The sequence below is a fragment of the Taudactylus pleione genome, unplaced genomic scaffold (genome assembly GCF_031769625.1).
Source record: "Taudactylus pleione unplaced genomic scaffold, aTauple2 ptg000277l, whole genome shotgun sequence".
Taxonomy (NCBI): Eukaryota; Metazoa; Chordata; class Amphibia; order Anura; family Myobatrachidae; genus Taudactylus; species Taudactylus pleione.
The window spans coordinates 4,170,552-4,187,926 of record NW_028284679.1 but is presented as its reverse complement, the minus strand read 5'-3'; the positions used below and the strand labels follow the sequence as shown (position 1 = coordinate 4,187,926).

The window sequence follows — 17,375 nt, the reverse complement described above, 5'->3', positions numbered from 1 at the left end:
CAGGCACCCCTGTGCAAGCTCATTTATATTAACCTGTGTCAGCTGCCTTTTTGGTAGTATGATAGGAGCTATGTTTGGTGACTGTCTTTGCCTTTAAAAGCTATAAGTTAGCTGGCAGGTGAGCTTTAAACCAGGTAACATGTTTTCAGTGTAAACTCTGTGATAGCAGCTACCAGGTTTCCATAAGTATAAAGATAGTGTAGGACCTGCAGAGAAGTGGGGTCCCGTGATATGGGCTGCAGGCTTAAATGCATTGATCAATCCATGAACCAAAACCCCATTATTTATTTATTATTGTGAGTGACTTATATATGTGTGTGTGTAACATTCTTAGGGTGATTAAGCCTATGTAACTATAACTGTTCTTTATACACAGTGAGATGGATGGACAGAAGAACACAGCTGATTGTGCAAAGCCAATGACCAGTGACCTGCAGGGCCCTGATGGTGAGTTAACCAGGATGAGGTGTTCCAGGTCTCATGGGCCCCCAATAGGTAATCGTTGATGATGATGTGTTAGAGGGGTCAAGGATCCTTAGATAGCATTAGAATGAGTTGTTTGAGATCACATGGGCAGCTAGTGGCATGAGTGGGAGGAAGAGGTACTATAGATCTCCAGGGCCCCAATAGATGAGATAGTTAAAGATGTCAGGGGCCCCTAGACATAAGAGTGGGTGGATAATGAGGTGTTAGAGGACTTAGGGGCCCCTAGAGGTGAGTGTGGGTGGATGATGAGGTGTTAGAGGTCTCTGTGACCCCTACAGGTGAGAGTGGGTGGATGATGAGGTGTTAAGGCCCCTAGAAGTGAGAGTGGGTGAACAATGAGATGTTACAGGTCTCAGGAGCCCCTACAAGTGAGTTTAGGTGTATGATGAGGCATTGGAGCCCCTAGAGCTCAGAGTTGGTGAATGCTGAAATGTTAGTGGTCCCTGGTGCCCCTACAGATAAGAGTGGGAGAATGATGAGGTGTTAAAGGTCTCAGGGACCCCTAGAGGTGAGTTTGGGTGAATGATGAGGTATTGGAGCCCCTAAAAGATGTCAGGGGCCCCTAGACATAAGAGTGGGTGGATAATGAGGTGTTAGAGGACTTAGGGGCCCCTAGAGGTGAGTGTGGGTGAATGATGAAGGGTTAGAGGTCTCTGGGGCCCCTGGTGGTGAGAGTGGGTGGATGATGAGATGTTAGAGGCATTGCAGCCCCCAGTGGTGAGAGTGGGTGGATAATGAGGTATTAGAGGTTTCTGGGCCATTAGTGGTGAGAGTGGGAGGATGTTGAGTCATTAGAGATCTCAGCAGCCCCTAGTGCTGAGAGTGGGTGGATGATGAGGTGTTAGAGATCTCATGGGCCCCTAGAGGTGAGTGTGGGTGGATGATAAAGTGTTAGAGGTCTCAGGGGCCCCTAAAGGTGAGAGTGGATGGCTGATGAGGTGTTATAGGTCTCAGGGGCCCCTACAGATAAGAATCAGTGGATGATGAAGTGTTAGAAGTCTCTGAGACCCCTGGAGGTGAGTGTGGGTGGATAATGAGGTGTTAGAAGTCTCAGGGGCCCCTAGAGGTGAGAGTTGGCGGATGATAAAGTGTTAGAGGTCTCAGGGGCCCCTAGAGGTGAAAGTGTGTGAATGATAAGGTGTTAGAGGTCTCAGGGGCCCCTAGATGTAGAAGTGGTGGACGATGAGGTGTTAGAGGTCTCAGGGGCACCTAGAGGTGAGTGTGGGTGGATGATGTGGTGTTAAAGTTATGGGGGCCCCTAGTGGTGAAAATGAGTGGATGATGAGGTGTTAGAGGCATTGTGGTCCCTAGTGGTGAGACTGGACTAATGATGAGTTGTTAGTGATCTCAAGGGCCCCTAGAGGTAAGAGTGGGTGGATGATGAGGTGTTAGAAGTCTCAGGGACCCCTAAAGGTGAAAGTGGTTGGATTATGAGTTTTTTTCTCCCGGGCCCCTAGAGATGAAAGTGGGTGGATGATGAGGTGTTAGAGGCATTGTGGCCCCTAGTGGTGAGAGTAGACTAATGTTGAGGTGTTAGACGTCTCAGGGGCCCCTAGAGGTGAAAGTGGGTGGATGATGAGGTGTTAGAGGTCTCATGTGCCCTTAGAGGTGAGTGTGGGTGGATTATGATGTGTTAGAGGTCTCAGGGGCCCTTAGAGGTGAGTGTGGGTGGATTATGAGGTGTTAGAGGTCTCAGGGAACCCTGGAGGTGAGAGTGTGTGGATGATAAGATATTAGAGGTGTCTGGGCCTCTAGTGGTAAGATGAAGTATTACAGGTAACATTTTGGGTTGTATTAGTCACAGTTCATTGTCATTGTGACATTATTTTACGAGACTGAGATGTAACCTAGAACCTAATATTATATCAGTCACTGTATATTGTATGTATGAGCGATAGTCCTGCTGCTGACACTCTCAATGTTTTCACCAACAATCCTGATTGTACAGCGCTGTGGAATAGGTTTGCGCTATATAAGACGATGAGACGAATGACACTTTCTCTTCTGCACAAGGCTACATTTACGTGGAGTCTGGCGATGAGGAGTCCGTGATTGTGATCTCAGATGTGGAAGACGCCGTGGGTGAGACACGCGCTGGGAAGAGGTTACCCTGATAGATTAGCGTATTAATGATACATGTGACGGTGCCGTCTGTTCACCAGGATTATTGTATTACTCAGACTTATGTATTTATATCTTATATTTGTCCTTCACATTTCCAGCCTTCATACTCAGGTAATATGTAATACGCTAAGCACTTGCTCTATAAGATACACAATGTATTATATAGATATATAGTGTAACAAGGATGAGATTGTGCTGATTAGGTCCATGTCTGATAATTCATTATTTCTTATATTATAAAATGACTGGTTGAGTGGAGAGCTCACATTATAAGTGATCAGTGTATAATACACAAGTGCTGGAACTGACTGTACAAAGAATGCGTTATATCATCAGTGTATAACATTGAGGACGGGATGCGTCTCACCACTCATGCAAAGGACAGCTCTCCTGATAACAGCTCTCCTGATAACAGCTCTCCTGATAACAGCTCGCTTGATAATAGCTCTCCTGATAACAGCTCTCCTGATAACAGCTCTCCTGATAACAGCTCGCCTGATAATAGCTCTCCTGATAACAGCTCGCCTGATAACAGCTCGCCTGATAACAGCTCTCCTCCTGATAACAGCTCTCCTCCTGATAACAGCTCTCCTGTTAACAGCTCTCCTCCTGATAACAGCTCTCCTGATAACAGCTCTCCTCCTGATAACAGCTCTCCTCCTAATAACAGCTCTCCTCCTGATAACAGCTCTCCTCCTGATAACAGCTCTCCTCCTGATAATAGCTCTCCTCCTGATAACAGCTCTCCTCCTGATAACAGCTCTCCTCCTGATAACAGCTCTCCTCCTGATAACAGCTCTCCTGATATTAGGAGGAGAGCTGTTATCAGGAGAGCTGTTATCAGGAGAGCTGTTATCAGGAGGAGAGCTGTTATCAGGAGACCTGTTATCAGGTGGAGAGCTGTTATCAGGCAAGCTGTTATCAGGAGAGCTATTATCAGGAGAGCTGTTATCAGGAGAGCTGTTATCAGGAGAGCTGTTATCAGGAGAGCTGTTATTAGGAGGAGAGCTGTTATTAGGAGGAGAGCTGTTAACAGCTCTCCTCCTAATAACAGCTCTCCTCCTGATAACAGCTCTCCTCCTGATAATAGCTCTCCTCCTGATAACAGCTCTCCTCCTAATAACAGCTCTCCTCCTGATAACAGCTCTCCTCCTGATAATAGCTCTCCTCCTGATAACAGCTCTCCTCCTGATAATAGCTCTCCTCCTGATAACAGGTCTCCTGATAACAGCTCTCCTCCTGATAGCAGCTCTCCTGATAACAGCTCTCCTGATAACAGCTCTCCTCCTGATAACAGCTCTCCTCCTGATAACAGCTCTCCTGATAACTGCTCTCCTGATACCAGCTCTCCTTTGCGATAGAGAGACTTCCAGGTTTATGAGCCAGAAGTCCCCCTGCATGCTGAGAACGCGCTGTGTGCCACATGGGGCACTGGGAGGGATATGATTGGATCCCTTGTGTAAAAATGAGCTGAATGTGGAATAAAGCCCATAAGATTATACTGGGCGATGTCGTGTGAAGATGGTGTTACCCACCGGCTGCAGGTTGTGGACGCCTTTGCTCTCCGAAGCTTAGTGCCTATGAGAGATGCAGTCAAGCCCCTGAAAACTGCATTTTCAGGTGTTTGACTGCATAATAGAGGATGGTGCACCCCACCCTGACTATGACACATAATATCTAAATCATTTATATAATACACTATATTATAAACTGTCAGTCTTCTGATGGGAGGAGAGAGAGGCTGCACCCAGGGGTGGTCCTTCACTGTAGTATAATAGATTTATGTATACTCGTATATATCTCAAAGTGCATTATGTATATATGTATATAAAATAAAAAAGCAGAAGTGTAATAAAAATGATGTCATATCATGACAGTTAGTCTGAACTCTGACCCCTCCCACCAATGTCGGTGATGTCACTTCTAGAGAGTACCGGCATAATACATATCTACAGTCTCCTCACACTTCTATTACTACCCCATACTCACTCATCTATCATACCTCACCTCATGGTGACATCACACCTCACCTCATGGTGACATCACACCTCACCTCATGGTGACATCACACCTCACCTCATGGTGACATCACACCTCACCTCATGGTGACATCACACCTCACCTCATAGTGACATCACACCTCACCTCATGCTGACATCACACCTCACCTCATGCTGACATCACACCTCACCTCATGCTGACATCACACCTCACCTCATGCTGACATCATACCTCACCTCATGGTGACATCACACCTCACCTCATGCTGACATCACACCTCACCTCATGCTGACATCACACCTCACCTCATGGTGACATCGCACCTCACCTCATGGTGACATCGCACCTCACCTCATGCTGACATCGCACCTCACCTCATGCTGACATCGCACCTCACCTCATGCTGACATCGCACCTCACCTCATGCTGACATCACACCTCACCTCATGGTGACATCGCACCTCACCTCATGGTGACATCGCACCTCACCTCATGCTGACATCTCACCTCACCTCATGCTGACATCACACCCCACCTCATGGTGACATCACACCTCACCTCATGGTGACATCACACCTCACCTCATACTGACATCACACCTCACCTCATGCTGACATCACACCTCACCTCATGGTGACATCACACCTCACCTCATGCTGACATCACACCTCACCTCATGCTGACATCACAGACACCCCTGATACTCACCTAGTATTAATACGCATTGCTGCATCCCACCCATAGGGAGAGAGAGAGATAATGTTATACTGAAGTACCTCACAGTGAGGTGGAGGTCGGTGAGCTCATCCCTACGTCTCTCCTTGCAGAAGGCTGCGTTTACGTGGAGTGGGAAGATGACGTGTCCTCCGCTGGTGGCCCAGGTAAAGGGCTGAAGGCTAATAAAGGAGACCATGTGCGAGGTGCGTTCAGCAGGGGGGAGGTTGTCTGATAATGTTGGCCAGGACGGAGCCAGGACTGAGGCGGGGATAATGCAGAGCCCTGGCAGAGCACGCTGGCACACTTATAAGGGGAGGTGTATCACAGCTTCTATTGAGAAGTTCCCCATAGCAACCAATCAGCTGCCAGGTATAATCCTATAAAATGTACTTCATAAATGAGAGCTAGAAGCTGATTGGTTGCCATTGGGCAGGCAACTCCTCCACTTGTCCTCATTAGAAGGTTTGATACATCTCCCTCATAATGAGCTATGTACTGAGGCCTAACACGCACTATGGCCGGGATGTACTAAGGGGGAAAATGCCGTAAAACCCCTGAAACGGGGGATTCTCCACATTTTCCATATGTACTAAGCACCGGAATTCAGGCAGCGTTACCTAATAGAAGGTTATGGACTTCTTACCGGGACTCTTACCCTAAGAGGGATCCGATAGTATACCTCCCATCTCCCCCCGCACTCCATGCAGAAGGACGCCATAGGGACTTCTGGGTGTTAAACTCGGAAGTGCCTGTGTCCGGAAGCGTCGCACAGGACAGATCTTATCGGGAGAGCCGTCCTATGTGCTTTGGCGCACTTCCCTGACACACAGTTATGCGCTGCGCTTCGGATGCTGTCTCTTCTACCCGTCGGTCTAAGTCGCTCTAGATCAACTACCTGTCACAACTTAGCTCTCACAGTGTCTACCAGCGCCTGTGCCCGGTGATGCCTCCTTGTGGCGGGCATCCCCTGCAGTGATTCTATGATGGCACCAGCTAAGCTGCTGTACATACAGGAACCTTCCATCCTCCTGACACTGAGCAGGGACTGGAGGCCGCGTCTGTGCAGCTATATAAGGTCACGCAGCCGGCAGCCCCGGGCCGGGTCTTCTCTCCTCTGCGATCACAGTCCCAGTGACGTTGTCCCAGAATGCCAGGTGCGCCCGCAATGACGTCACGGGTTGTGCCACACCGGCATTGTGGGAAGAAAGAAGGAGGGAACAAGTGGCGCTGCGTGGTGGTCTCAGATTGTGGGGCTGCAGCGGGCAGGCGCTGTCTAATTAGCAGGGACACTGTGGACGCAGCACCCTGGGCAATAGCCCTGCTTGCCCGCCCCTAGAGCCACCACTAGGTTCTGGCCCGGAGTGGCACCTTGCCAGCCCCTGTACATACACAGGCCGGGCTTCCACTTCCAATGATTAAAAAGTAAATTAAAATTAGAGAGTAAAAATAAAATAAATAAATAAAAAAAATAATCTGAAACAAATGAAAATGTTGTTATAAATGACTGTGTATTTGGTTATAGACATGTAGGCCTCCTGTGCACTTGTACACGTCATATAGGTAGGCCATGCTTTCATTACATGATTGGTTTTAGCACGGATCAATAACCTTCATGCGCAGAAAGCAGGACACTCAGCGCTGGCGGTTACTACAGGTGACGGACAATCATTGCCCCCTCTGCAGCCGCTGGTACAGGGCAAACAGCAAAACTTTACAACTCGTAATAACTGACACCAGTATTTTAATGCTAAGCGGCTGCAAATGGCGATGTATCGGCGGTATTCTCCCCCGCACTCTGTATTATTCCTATGAAAGCAGGTGCAGGTACTCAGCTTACGTTATGGGGTGATGGGAGATTTATAGCAGCTACCACACTCTAGATTAGTCTCCAGACATTATGTTACGGGTTTCTTCCTGTTTCGGAGACTGAGGGGTCTAGTTACTAAGCAGTGTTAGGAGACAGAGTGAAAAGTGATAAAAAAGTGATAAGGTACCAGCAGTGCTCGAATTGGGAATTTAGAGGTGGGGGTATGGCGAATTAATCTCTTCCCCCCCCCTCCCCTTGGGCCCCTGCTTCCATATCACCCCATTGTACGTCTCACCCCCCCCCCCACTCTCCCTGCCTGCTCCCCTCTCTCACACCCTGCCCTTCCCTCTCTGTCACCCCCTACAATACGAATCGCCTGCCTCCCTCTGTCTGCCCCTCTCTCTATTCCCTCTCACTACTTACCTCTGTCCTGCGCTCAGTGCGCTCCTGGAACGGAGCTGTCAGGACTCAGGAGCACCGGGTCCCACGTTGCTGGTGCAGTTGTGCGAGCCAATGAGAAGCTGCCACTTGGCAGCTTCTCATTGGCTGGCGGCCGCGAGCCCTGTGATTGGCTGGCGGCTGCGAGCCCTGTGATTGGCTGGCGGCTGCGAGCCCCGTGATTGGCTGGCGGCCGCGAGGCTTGCGACTGGCTGGCGGCCAGTGTGTGCTGACTGTAGCCGGGACCGGATGCTTTGTCCCGGCTACATGTCAGCGTGTCCGCTGCTGCCGATCGAGATGTGTCCCCTGCGGGACACATCTCTACACATTTCCGCCGCTGTTCCAGCGCTGGGATGCCATACTGCATCCCAGCGCTGGTACATTCTTTTCTGCGGCTAAAATGAAGTGGGGTCGGGAAGTGGCGGTATGTCATACCGCCGTATACCGCCCCACTTCGACCACTGGGTACCAGCCAATCAGCTCCCAACTGTCATTTTTCAAACACAGCCTATGAGATTACAGTTGGGAGCTGATTGTTTAATTGTGCACATTACATTGTGTAATACTGCACATTACGTGGGCGCTGTGCGCTGACCGGCGCAGGCTCACGTTTCCATTGTACTTATGTTTTGCAGAAAGACTGTTCAATGACGTCAGGCTGGCGCTCAGAGGAATGGAAGGTGCGTTATTCACCTGCTGCCTCTACAGCAACATAACTAAGTAAAGAAGCTCCGCTCTCCTAGGCTTGGTGCATATGAGAAAAACTGCATTTTCGGGGATTTGACTACATATAATAGAGGATAGTACATCCCACCCGGAGTCTTTTAAGGCTAAACATTAGATGGGGAATCCACCTTCAGACAATATTATCTTCCAGGTACAATTTGTTTATTTCTATTGCTTTTGATTACGGCAGGTGTGTGCAATGAAAACAGTTCTGTCTGTGCAGTGTCATATCTAAGGGCAGGAAATAAACAGCTAGCTGATACAGTTGTGTCTGCAGTGTCATATCTAAGGGCAGGAAGTAAACAATTAGCTGATACAGTTGTGTCTGTGTAGTGTCATATCTAAGGGCAGGAAATAAACAGCTAGGTGATACAGACACAACTGTATCACCTAGCTGTTTATTTCCTGCCCTTAGATATGACACTGCACAGACACAACTGTATCACCTAGCTGAGTGGTTCCCAAACTTTTTTGAATCACGGCGCCTAGTGCCTCAGAATTGTTTTCACGGCACCCCTAAGCCAAAAGTTTGTCATTGAGAAATTCAGAAAAAAATGTAGTAAAGTAAAGTAAATTGTGCTGACCTGTCATCCTTAGGCTCAGTTATGTGGTGCTGGACAGGTTTGCGCTTTTGTTTGTCCATATATTTACAATACATTGACCATAAAGAATTTGATTTGGTGCTGGACCACCAACCTGAGACACCCCTGCTAGTGCCCCGAGGCACCCCAGGGTGCCGCGGCACACAGTTTGGGAACCACTGACCTAGCTGTTTATTTCTCTGCCCTTAGATATGACCAGGGCCGCAACTAGGGGGGGTTAAAGGTGCCCATGATTCAGGTCCTGCACCCCCTCGCGCAGTGTTGTAGTCGCTATGACTTGGGGGCTGCAGATTCCATGCGGACTAGCCGTCCGCATGGGCTCTGCTGAAAACAGCCATTCAAAAATGGCCGCCGTCAAGTAGGGGACAGATGCTAGAGGTCGTACTGGACCTCTAGTGTCTGTTAGGCCAGCGCAATGCACATAGCATTCCCAGAAGTACCGGGAACGCTGGTGCTGCCGGGAGAAGATGAGTGTCATATCTAAGGGCAAGAAGTAAACAGCTCGCTGATACAGTTGTGTCTGTGCAGTGTTATATCTAAGGGCAAGAAGTAAACAGCTTGCTAATACAGTTGTGTCTGTGCAGTGTCATATCTAAGGGCAGGAAGTAAACAACTCCCTGATACAGTTGTGTTTCTGCAGTGTCATATCTAAGGTCAGGAAGTAAACAGCTAGCTGATACAGTTATGTCTGTGCAGTGTTATAGCTAAGGGCAGGAAGTAAACAGCTAGCTGATTCATTTGTGTCTGTGCAGTGTCATGTCTAAGGGCAAGAAGTAAACAGCTAGCTGATACAGTTGTGTCTGTGCAGTTTTATATCTAAGGGCAAGAAGTAAACAGCTTGCTAATACATTTGTGTTTGTGCAGTGTCATATCTAAGGGCAGGAAATAAACATCTAGGTGATACAGTTGTGTCTGTGCAGTGTCATATCTAAGGGCAAGAAGTAAACAGCTCGCTAATACAGTTGTGTTTGTGCAGTGTCATATCTAAGGGCAGGAAATAAACAGCTAGGTGATACAGTTCTGTCTGTGCAGTGTCATATCTAAGGGCAGGGAAATAAACAGCTAGGTGATACAGTTCTATCTGTGTAGTGTCATATCTAAGGGCAGGGAAATAAACAGCTAGGTGATACAGTTGTACGAAGGTGGATTTACCTTTCTTGCCTGTATTATAGTGAATGGAGGGGACACTGTCACGTAGCCGTTGCTATCTTCCCCAGTGCATCTGCCATGACGCTTCTCCTCATCCTCATGTGTCTCTTACCTCTCCGCCAGATTTCTGCATTGCCTGTGGTAGTTTAGATGCCTGCGTGGAGCACCCCCTCTTCATTGGGGGCTTGTGCCGGAGATGCCAGGTACAATGTGACGATGTATCACCCTCACAGGCACACACTAACACATCCTATAGCGGTCTCACCTCTCACACTGCGCTGAGTGCTGTCTATCACCCTCACAGGCGCACACTAACACATCCTATGGTGGTCTCACCTCTCACACTGCGCTGAGTGCTGTCTGTCATTTTCACACTAACACATCCTATGGTGGTCTCACCTCTCACACTGCGCTGAGTGCTGTCTATCACCCTCACAGGTGCACACTAACACATCCTATGGTGTTCTCACCTCTCACACTGCGCTGAGTGCTGTCTGTCATTTTCACACTAACACATCCTATGGTGGTCTCACCTCTCACACTGCGCTGAGTGCTGTCTCTCACCCTCACACTAACACATCCTATGGCGGTCTCACCTCTCACACTGCGCTGAGTGCTGTCTGTCACCCTCACACTAACACATCCTATGGCGGTCTCACCTCTCACACTGCGCTGAGTGCTGTCTGTCACCCTCACACTAACACATCCTATGGTGGTCTCACCTCCCACACTGCGCTGAGCGCTGTCTGTCACCCTCACACTAACACATCCTATGGCGGTCTCACCTCTCACACTGCGCTGAGTGCTGTCTGTCACCCTCACACTAACACATCCTATGGTGGTCTCACCTCCCACACTGCGCTGAGCGCTGTCTGTCACCATCACAGGCGCACACTAACACATCCTATGGCGGTCTCACCTCTCACACTGTGCTGAGTGCTGTCTGTCACCCTCACAGGGGCACACTAACACATCCTATGGCGGTCTCACCTCTCACACTGCACTGAGTGCTGTCTCTCACCATCACAGGCGCACACTAACACATCCTATGGCGGTCTCACCTCTCACACTGCGCTGAGTGCTGTCTATCACCCTCACAGGTGCACACTAACACATCCTATGGTGGTCTCACCTCTCACACTGCGCTGAGTGCTGTCTGTCACCCTCACAGGGGCACACTAACACATCCTATGGTGGTCTCACCTCTCACACTGCGCTGAGTACTGTCTGTCACCCTCACAGGCGCACACTAACACATCCTATGGTGGTCTCACCTCTTACACTACGCTGAGTGCTGTCTGTCACCCTCACAGGCGCACACTAACACATCCTATGGTGGTCTCACCTCTTACACTACGCTGAGTGCTGTCTGTCACCCTCACAGGCGCACACGAACACATCCTATGGCGGTCTCACCTCTCACACTGCGCTGAGTGCTGTCTGTCACCCTCACAGGCACACACTAACACATCCTATGGCGGTCTCACCTCTCACACTGTGCTGAGTGCTGTCTCTCACCCTCACAGGCGCACACTAACACATCCTATGGCGGTCTCACCTCTCACACTGCACTGAGTGCTGTCTCTCACCCTCACACTAACACATCCAATGGCGGTCTCACCTCTCACACTGTGCTGAGTGCTGTCTGTCACCATCACACTGTTAGGATCTTCAGTTAGCAGATCCTATTGCTTGGACTTCCAGCCTTTGTTACTACTGAGGCACTGCACTAATTACTGCCCCTGTGCAGTGTCAGGTGCACTAATTGATTCTCCTCTCTGGACACAGCCCAGGTACACAGTAATCTGTCATTAAGGGAAAGCTGCTTGGATTGGATTCTGTCTCTGTTAAATTCCACCCAGCCCTGCACTCCATGCCGGTGATAGAAGTTTGTTCGTACTTCCGGTTCCTGTCTCCTGCATGTCAGTCGAGTACCTGTGTCAGTCTTGCTGTGTTTCATGTGAGCCGTTTCTTCCATCCAGGCGGCTCCACCTGCATCTCGTCCATACGTGCTGCTTGTACCATCTGGGCAGCACGGAGCGCTTCCTACCCCAGAAGCATCTGTCATCATCCGGTGAATTGTGTCAGCTCAGCAGCACCAGTCGCAGCTAAGCCTTCCAGGTGCGCAATCCACCAGCACATCGTCGCCAGTGTCATCCCAGCGACACTGATAGCAGCCACCAAGCTGGCTCCAACAGCCCCAAGGCTGCTTCACATCACCAGTCCCTTGGCCATGACTATAAAGGCCACAACCAACCCTCAAGGCTGCTCCTACTGCCCACAGGCGGCATCTCATATTCCATAATTCGCCCCAACTAGCCAACTGGCAGCAGTCCTCTTACCTGATTAACTGTCCAATCCATAAAACACACTATCACATCCTATGGCGGTCTCACCTCTCACACTGCGCTGAGTGCTGTCTGTCACCCTCACACTAACACATCCTATGGTGGTATCACCTCTCACACTGCGCTGAGTGCTGTCTGTCACCCTCACACTAACACATCCTATGGCGGTCTCACCTCTCACACTGCGCTGAGTGCTGTCTGTCACCCTCACAGGCGCACACTAACACATCCTATGGTGGTCTCACCTCTCACACTGCTCTGAGTACTGTCTGTCACCCTCACAGGCGCACACTAACACATCCTATGGTGGTTTCACCTCTCACACTGCACTGAGTGCTGTCTCTCACCCTCACAGGGGCACACTAACACATCCTATGGTGGTCTCACCTCTCACACTGCACTGAGTGCTGTCTGTCATCCTCACAGGCGCACACTAACACATCCTATGGTGGTCTCCCCTCTCACACTGCACTGAGTGCTGTCTGTCACCCTCACACTTACACATCCTATGGTGGTCTCACCTCTCACACTGCGCTGAGTGCTGTCTATCACCCTCACAGGCGCACACTAACACATCCTATGGCGGTCTCACCTCTCACACTGCACTGAGTGCTGTCTGTCACCCTCACACTTACACATCCTATGGCAGTCTCACCTCTCACACTGCGCTGAGTGCTGTCTATCACCCTCACAGGCGCACACTAACACATCCTATGGCGGTCTCACCTCTCACACTGCACTGAGTGCTGTCTCTCACCCTCACAGGGGCACACTAACACATCCTATGGTGGTCTCACCTCTCACACTGCACTGAGTGCTGTCTGTCACCCTCACACTAACACATCCTATGGCGGTCTCACCTCTCACACTGTGCTGAGTGCTGTCTGTCATCCTCACAGGCGCACACTAACACATCCTATGGTGGTCTCCCCTCTCACACTGTGCTGAGTGCTGTCTGTCATCCTCACAGGCGCACACTAACACATCCTATGGCGGTCTCACCTCTCACACTGCGCTGAGTGCTGTCTATCACCCTCACAGGCGCACACTAACACATCCTATGGCGGTCTCACCTCTCACACTGCACTGAGTGCTGTCTCTCACCCTCACAGGTGCACACTAACACATCCTATGGTGGTCTCATCTCTCACACTGCGCTGAGTGCTGTCTGTCACCCTCACAGGCGCACACTAACACATGCTATGGTGGTCTCACCTCTCACACTTCCCTGAGTGCTGTCTGTCACCCTCACACTAACACATCCTATGGCGGTCTCACCTCTCACACTGCGCTGAGTGCTCTCTGTCACCCTCACACTAACACATCCTATGGTGGTCTCACCTCTCACACTGCGCTGAGTGCTGTCTGTCACCCTCACACTAACACATCCTATGGCGGCCTCACCTCACACACTGCGCTCAGTGCTGTCTGTCACCCTCACAGGCGCACACTAACACATCCTATGGCGGTCTCACCTCTCACAATGCGCTGAGTGCTGTCTCTCACCCTCACAGGCGCACACTAACACATCCTATGGTGGTCTCACCTCTCACACTGCGCTGAGTGCTGTCTCTCACCCTCACACTAACACATCCTATGGCGGCCTCACCTCTCACACTGCACTGAGTGCTGTCTGTCACCCTCACACTAACACATCCTATGGCGGCCTCACCTCTCACACTGCGCTCAGTGCTGTCTGTCACCCTCACAGGCGCACACTAACACATCCTATGGTGGTCTCACCTCTCACACTGTGCTGAGTGCTGTCTGTCACCCTAACAGGCACACACTAACACATCCTATGGTGGTCTCACCTCTCACACTGCGCTAAGTCTGTCTATCACCCTCACAGGCGTACACTAACACATCCTATGGCGGTCTCACCTCTCACACTGCGCAGAGTGCTGTCTGTCACCTTCACAGGTGCACACTAACACATCCTATGGTGGTCTCACCTCTCACATTGCGCTGAGTGCTGTCTGTCACCCTCACACTAACACATCCTATGGCGGTCTCACCTCTCACATTGCGCTGAGTGCTGTCTGTCACCCTCACAGGCGCACACTAACACATCCTATGGCTGTCTCACCTCTCACACTGCGCTGAGTGCTGTCTATCACCCTCACAGGCGTACACTAACACATCCTATGGCGGTCTCACCTCTCACATTGCGCTGAGTGCTGTCTGTCACCTTCACAGGCACACACTAACACATCCTATGGCGGTCTCACCTCTCACACTGTGCTGAGTGCTGTCTCTCACCCTCACAGGCGCACACTAACACATCCTATGGCGGTCTCACCTCTCACACTGCACTGAGTGCTGTCTCTCACCCTCACACTAACACATCCAATGGCGGTCTCACCTCTCACACTGCGCTGAGTGCTGTCTGTCACCCTCACACTAACACATCCTATGGTGGTCTCACCTCCCACACTGCGCTGAGCGCTGTCTGTCACCCTCACACTAACACATCCTATGGCGGTCTCACCTCTCACACTGCGCTGAGTGCTGTCTCTCACCCTGACAGGCGCACATTAACACATCCTATGGCGGCCTCACCTCTCACACTGCGCTGCGCTGTCTGTCACCCTCACACTAACACATCCAATGGTGGTCTCACCTCTCACTCTGCGCTGAGTGCTGTTTGTCACCCTCACAGGCGCACAGTAACACATCCTATGGCGGTCTCACCTCTCACACTGCGCTGAGTGCTGTCTCTCACCCTCACAGGCGCACGCTAACACATCCTATGGTGGTCTCACCTCTCACACTGCGCTGAGTGCTGTCTCTCACCCTCACACTAACACATCCTATGGCGGTCTCACCTCTCACACTGCGCTGGGTGCTGTCTCTCACCCTCACAGGCGCACACTAACACATCCTATGGCGGCCTCACCTCTCACACTGCGCTGCGCTGTCTGTCACCCTCACACTAACACATTCTATGGCGGTCTCACCTCTCACACTGCGCTGAGTGCTGTCTCTCACCCTCACAGGCGCACACTAACACATCCTATGGCGGTCTCACCTCTCACACTGCGCTGAGTGCTGTCTGTTATCCTCACAGGCGCACACTAACACATCCTATGGCGGTCTCACCTCTCACACTGTGCTGAATTCTGTCTGTCATCCTCACAGGCGCACACTAACACATCCTATGGTGGTCTCACCTCTCACATTGCGCTGAGTGCTGTCTGTCACCTTCAGCGGCACACACGAACACATCCTATGGTGGTGTAACCTCTCACACTGCGCTGAGTGCTGTCTATCACCCTCACAGGCGCACACTAACACATCCTATGGCGGTCTCACCTCTCACACTGCGCTGAGTGCTGTCTGTCACCCTCACAGGCGCACACTAACACATCCTATGGCAGTCTCACCTCTCACACTGCGCTGAGTGCTGTCTATCACCCTCACAGGTGCACACTAACACATCCTATGGTGGTCTCACCTCTCACACTGCGCTGAGTGCTGTCTGTCACGCTCACAGGGGCACACTAACACATCCTATGGTGGTCTCACCTCTCACACTGCGCTGAGTACTGTCTGTCACCCTCACAGGCGCACACTAACACATCCTATGGTGGTCTCACCTCTTACACTACGCTGAGTGCTGTCTGTCACCCTCACAGGCGCACACTAACACATCCTATGGTGGTCTCATCTCTCACACTGCGCTGAGTGCTGTCTGTCACCCTCACAGGCACACACTAACACATCCTATGGTGGTCTCCACTCTCACACTGTGCTGAGTGCTGTCTGTCACCCTCACAGGCACACACTAACACATCCTATGGTGGTCTCCCCTCTCACACTGTGCTGAGTGCTGTCTGTCATCCTCACAGGCACACACTAACACATCCTATGGCGGTCTCACCTCTCACACTGCACTGAGTGCTGTCTGTCACCCTCACACTTACACATCCTATGGCGGTCTCACCTCTCACACTGCGCTGAGTGCTGTCTATCACCCTCACAGGCGCACACTAACACATCCTATGGCGGTCTCACCTCTCACACTGTACTGAGTGCTGTCTGTCACCCTCACACTTACACATCCTATGGCGGTCTCACCTCTCACACTGCGCTGAGTGCTGTCTATCACCCTCACAGGCGCACACTAACACATCCTATGGCGGTCTCACCTCTCACACTGCACTGAGTGCTGTCTCTCACCCTCACAGGGGCACACTAACACATCCTATGGCGGTCTCACCTCTCACACTGCACTGAGTGCTGTCTGTCACCCTCACACTAACACATCCTATGGCGGTCTCACCTCTCACACTGTGCTGAGTGCTGTCTGTCATCCTCACAGGCACACACTAACACATCCTATGGTGGTCTCCACTCTCACACTGTGCTGAGTGCTGTCTGTCATCCTCACAGGCGCACACTAACACATTCTATGGCGGTCTCACCTCTCACACTGCACTGAGTGCTGTCTGTCACCCTCACACTAACACATCCTATGGCGGTCTCACCTCTCACACTGTGCTGAGTGCTGTCTGTCATCCTCACAGGCGCACACTAACACATCCTATGGTGGTCTCCACTCTCACACTGTGCTGAGTGCTGTCTGTCACCCTCACAGGCACACACTAACACATCCTATGGCGGTCTCACCTCTCACACTGTGCTGAGTGCTGTCTATCACCCTCACAGGCACACACTAACACATCCTATGGCGGTCTCACCTCTCACACTGCACTGAGTGCTGTCTCTCACCCTCACACTAACACATCCAATGGCGGTCTCACCTCTCACACTGTGCTGAGTGCTGTCTGTCACCATCTCACAGTTAGGATCTTCAGTTAGCAGATCCTATTGCTTGGACTTCCAGCCTTTGTTACTACTGAGGCACTGCACTAATTACTGCCCCTGTGCAGTGTCAGGTGCACTAATTGATTCTCCTCTCTGGACACAGCCCAGGTACACAGTAATCTGTCATTAAGGGAAAGCTGCTTGGAT

The 17,375-nt window shown here is 50.9% G+C and overlaps 1 protein-coding gene across 1 annotated transcript in view; it reads left to right on the top strand.

The window, feature by feature from the left end:
- Positions 1–380: 380 nt before the first annotated feature.
- DNMT3A (DNA methyltransferase 3 alpha) overlaps positions 381–17,375 on the top strand; it is a 90,073-nt gene continuing 73,078 nt past the window's right edge. Inside the window, exons 1-5 of the mRNA XM_088481749.1 lie at positions 381–447; positions 2,500–2,568; positions 5,439–5,531; positions 8,209–8,253; positions 10,174–10,253. Coding sequence (XP_088337875.1) covers positions 381–447; positions 2,500–2,568; positions 5,439–5,531; positions 8,209–8,253; positions 10,174–10,253 — 354 coding nt within the window. The remainder of the gene's footprint in view (positions 448–2,499; positions 2,569–5,438; positions 5,532–8,208; positions 8,254–10,173; positions 10,254–17,375) is intronic.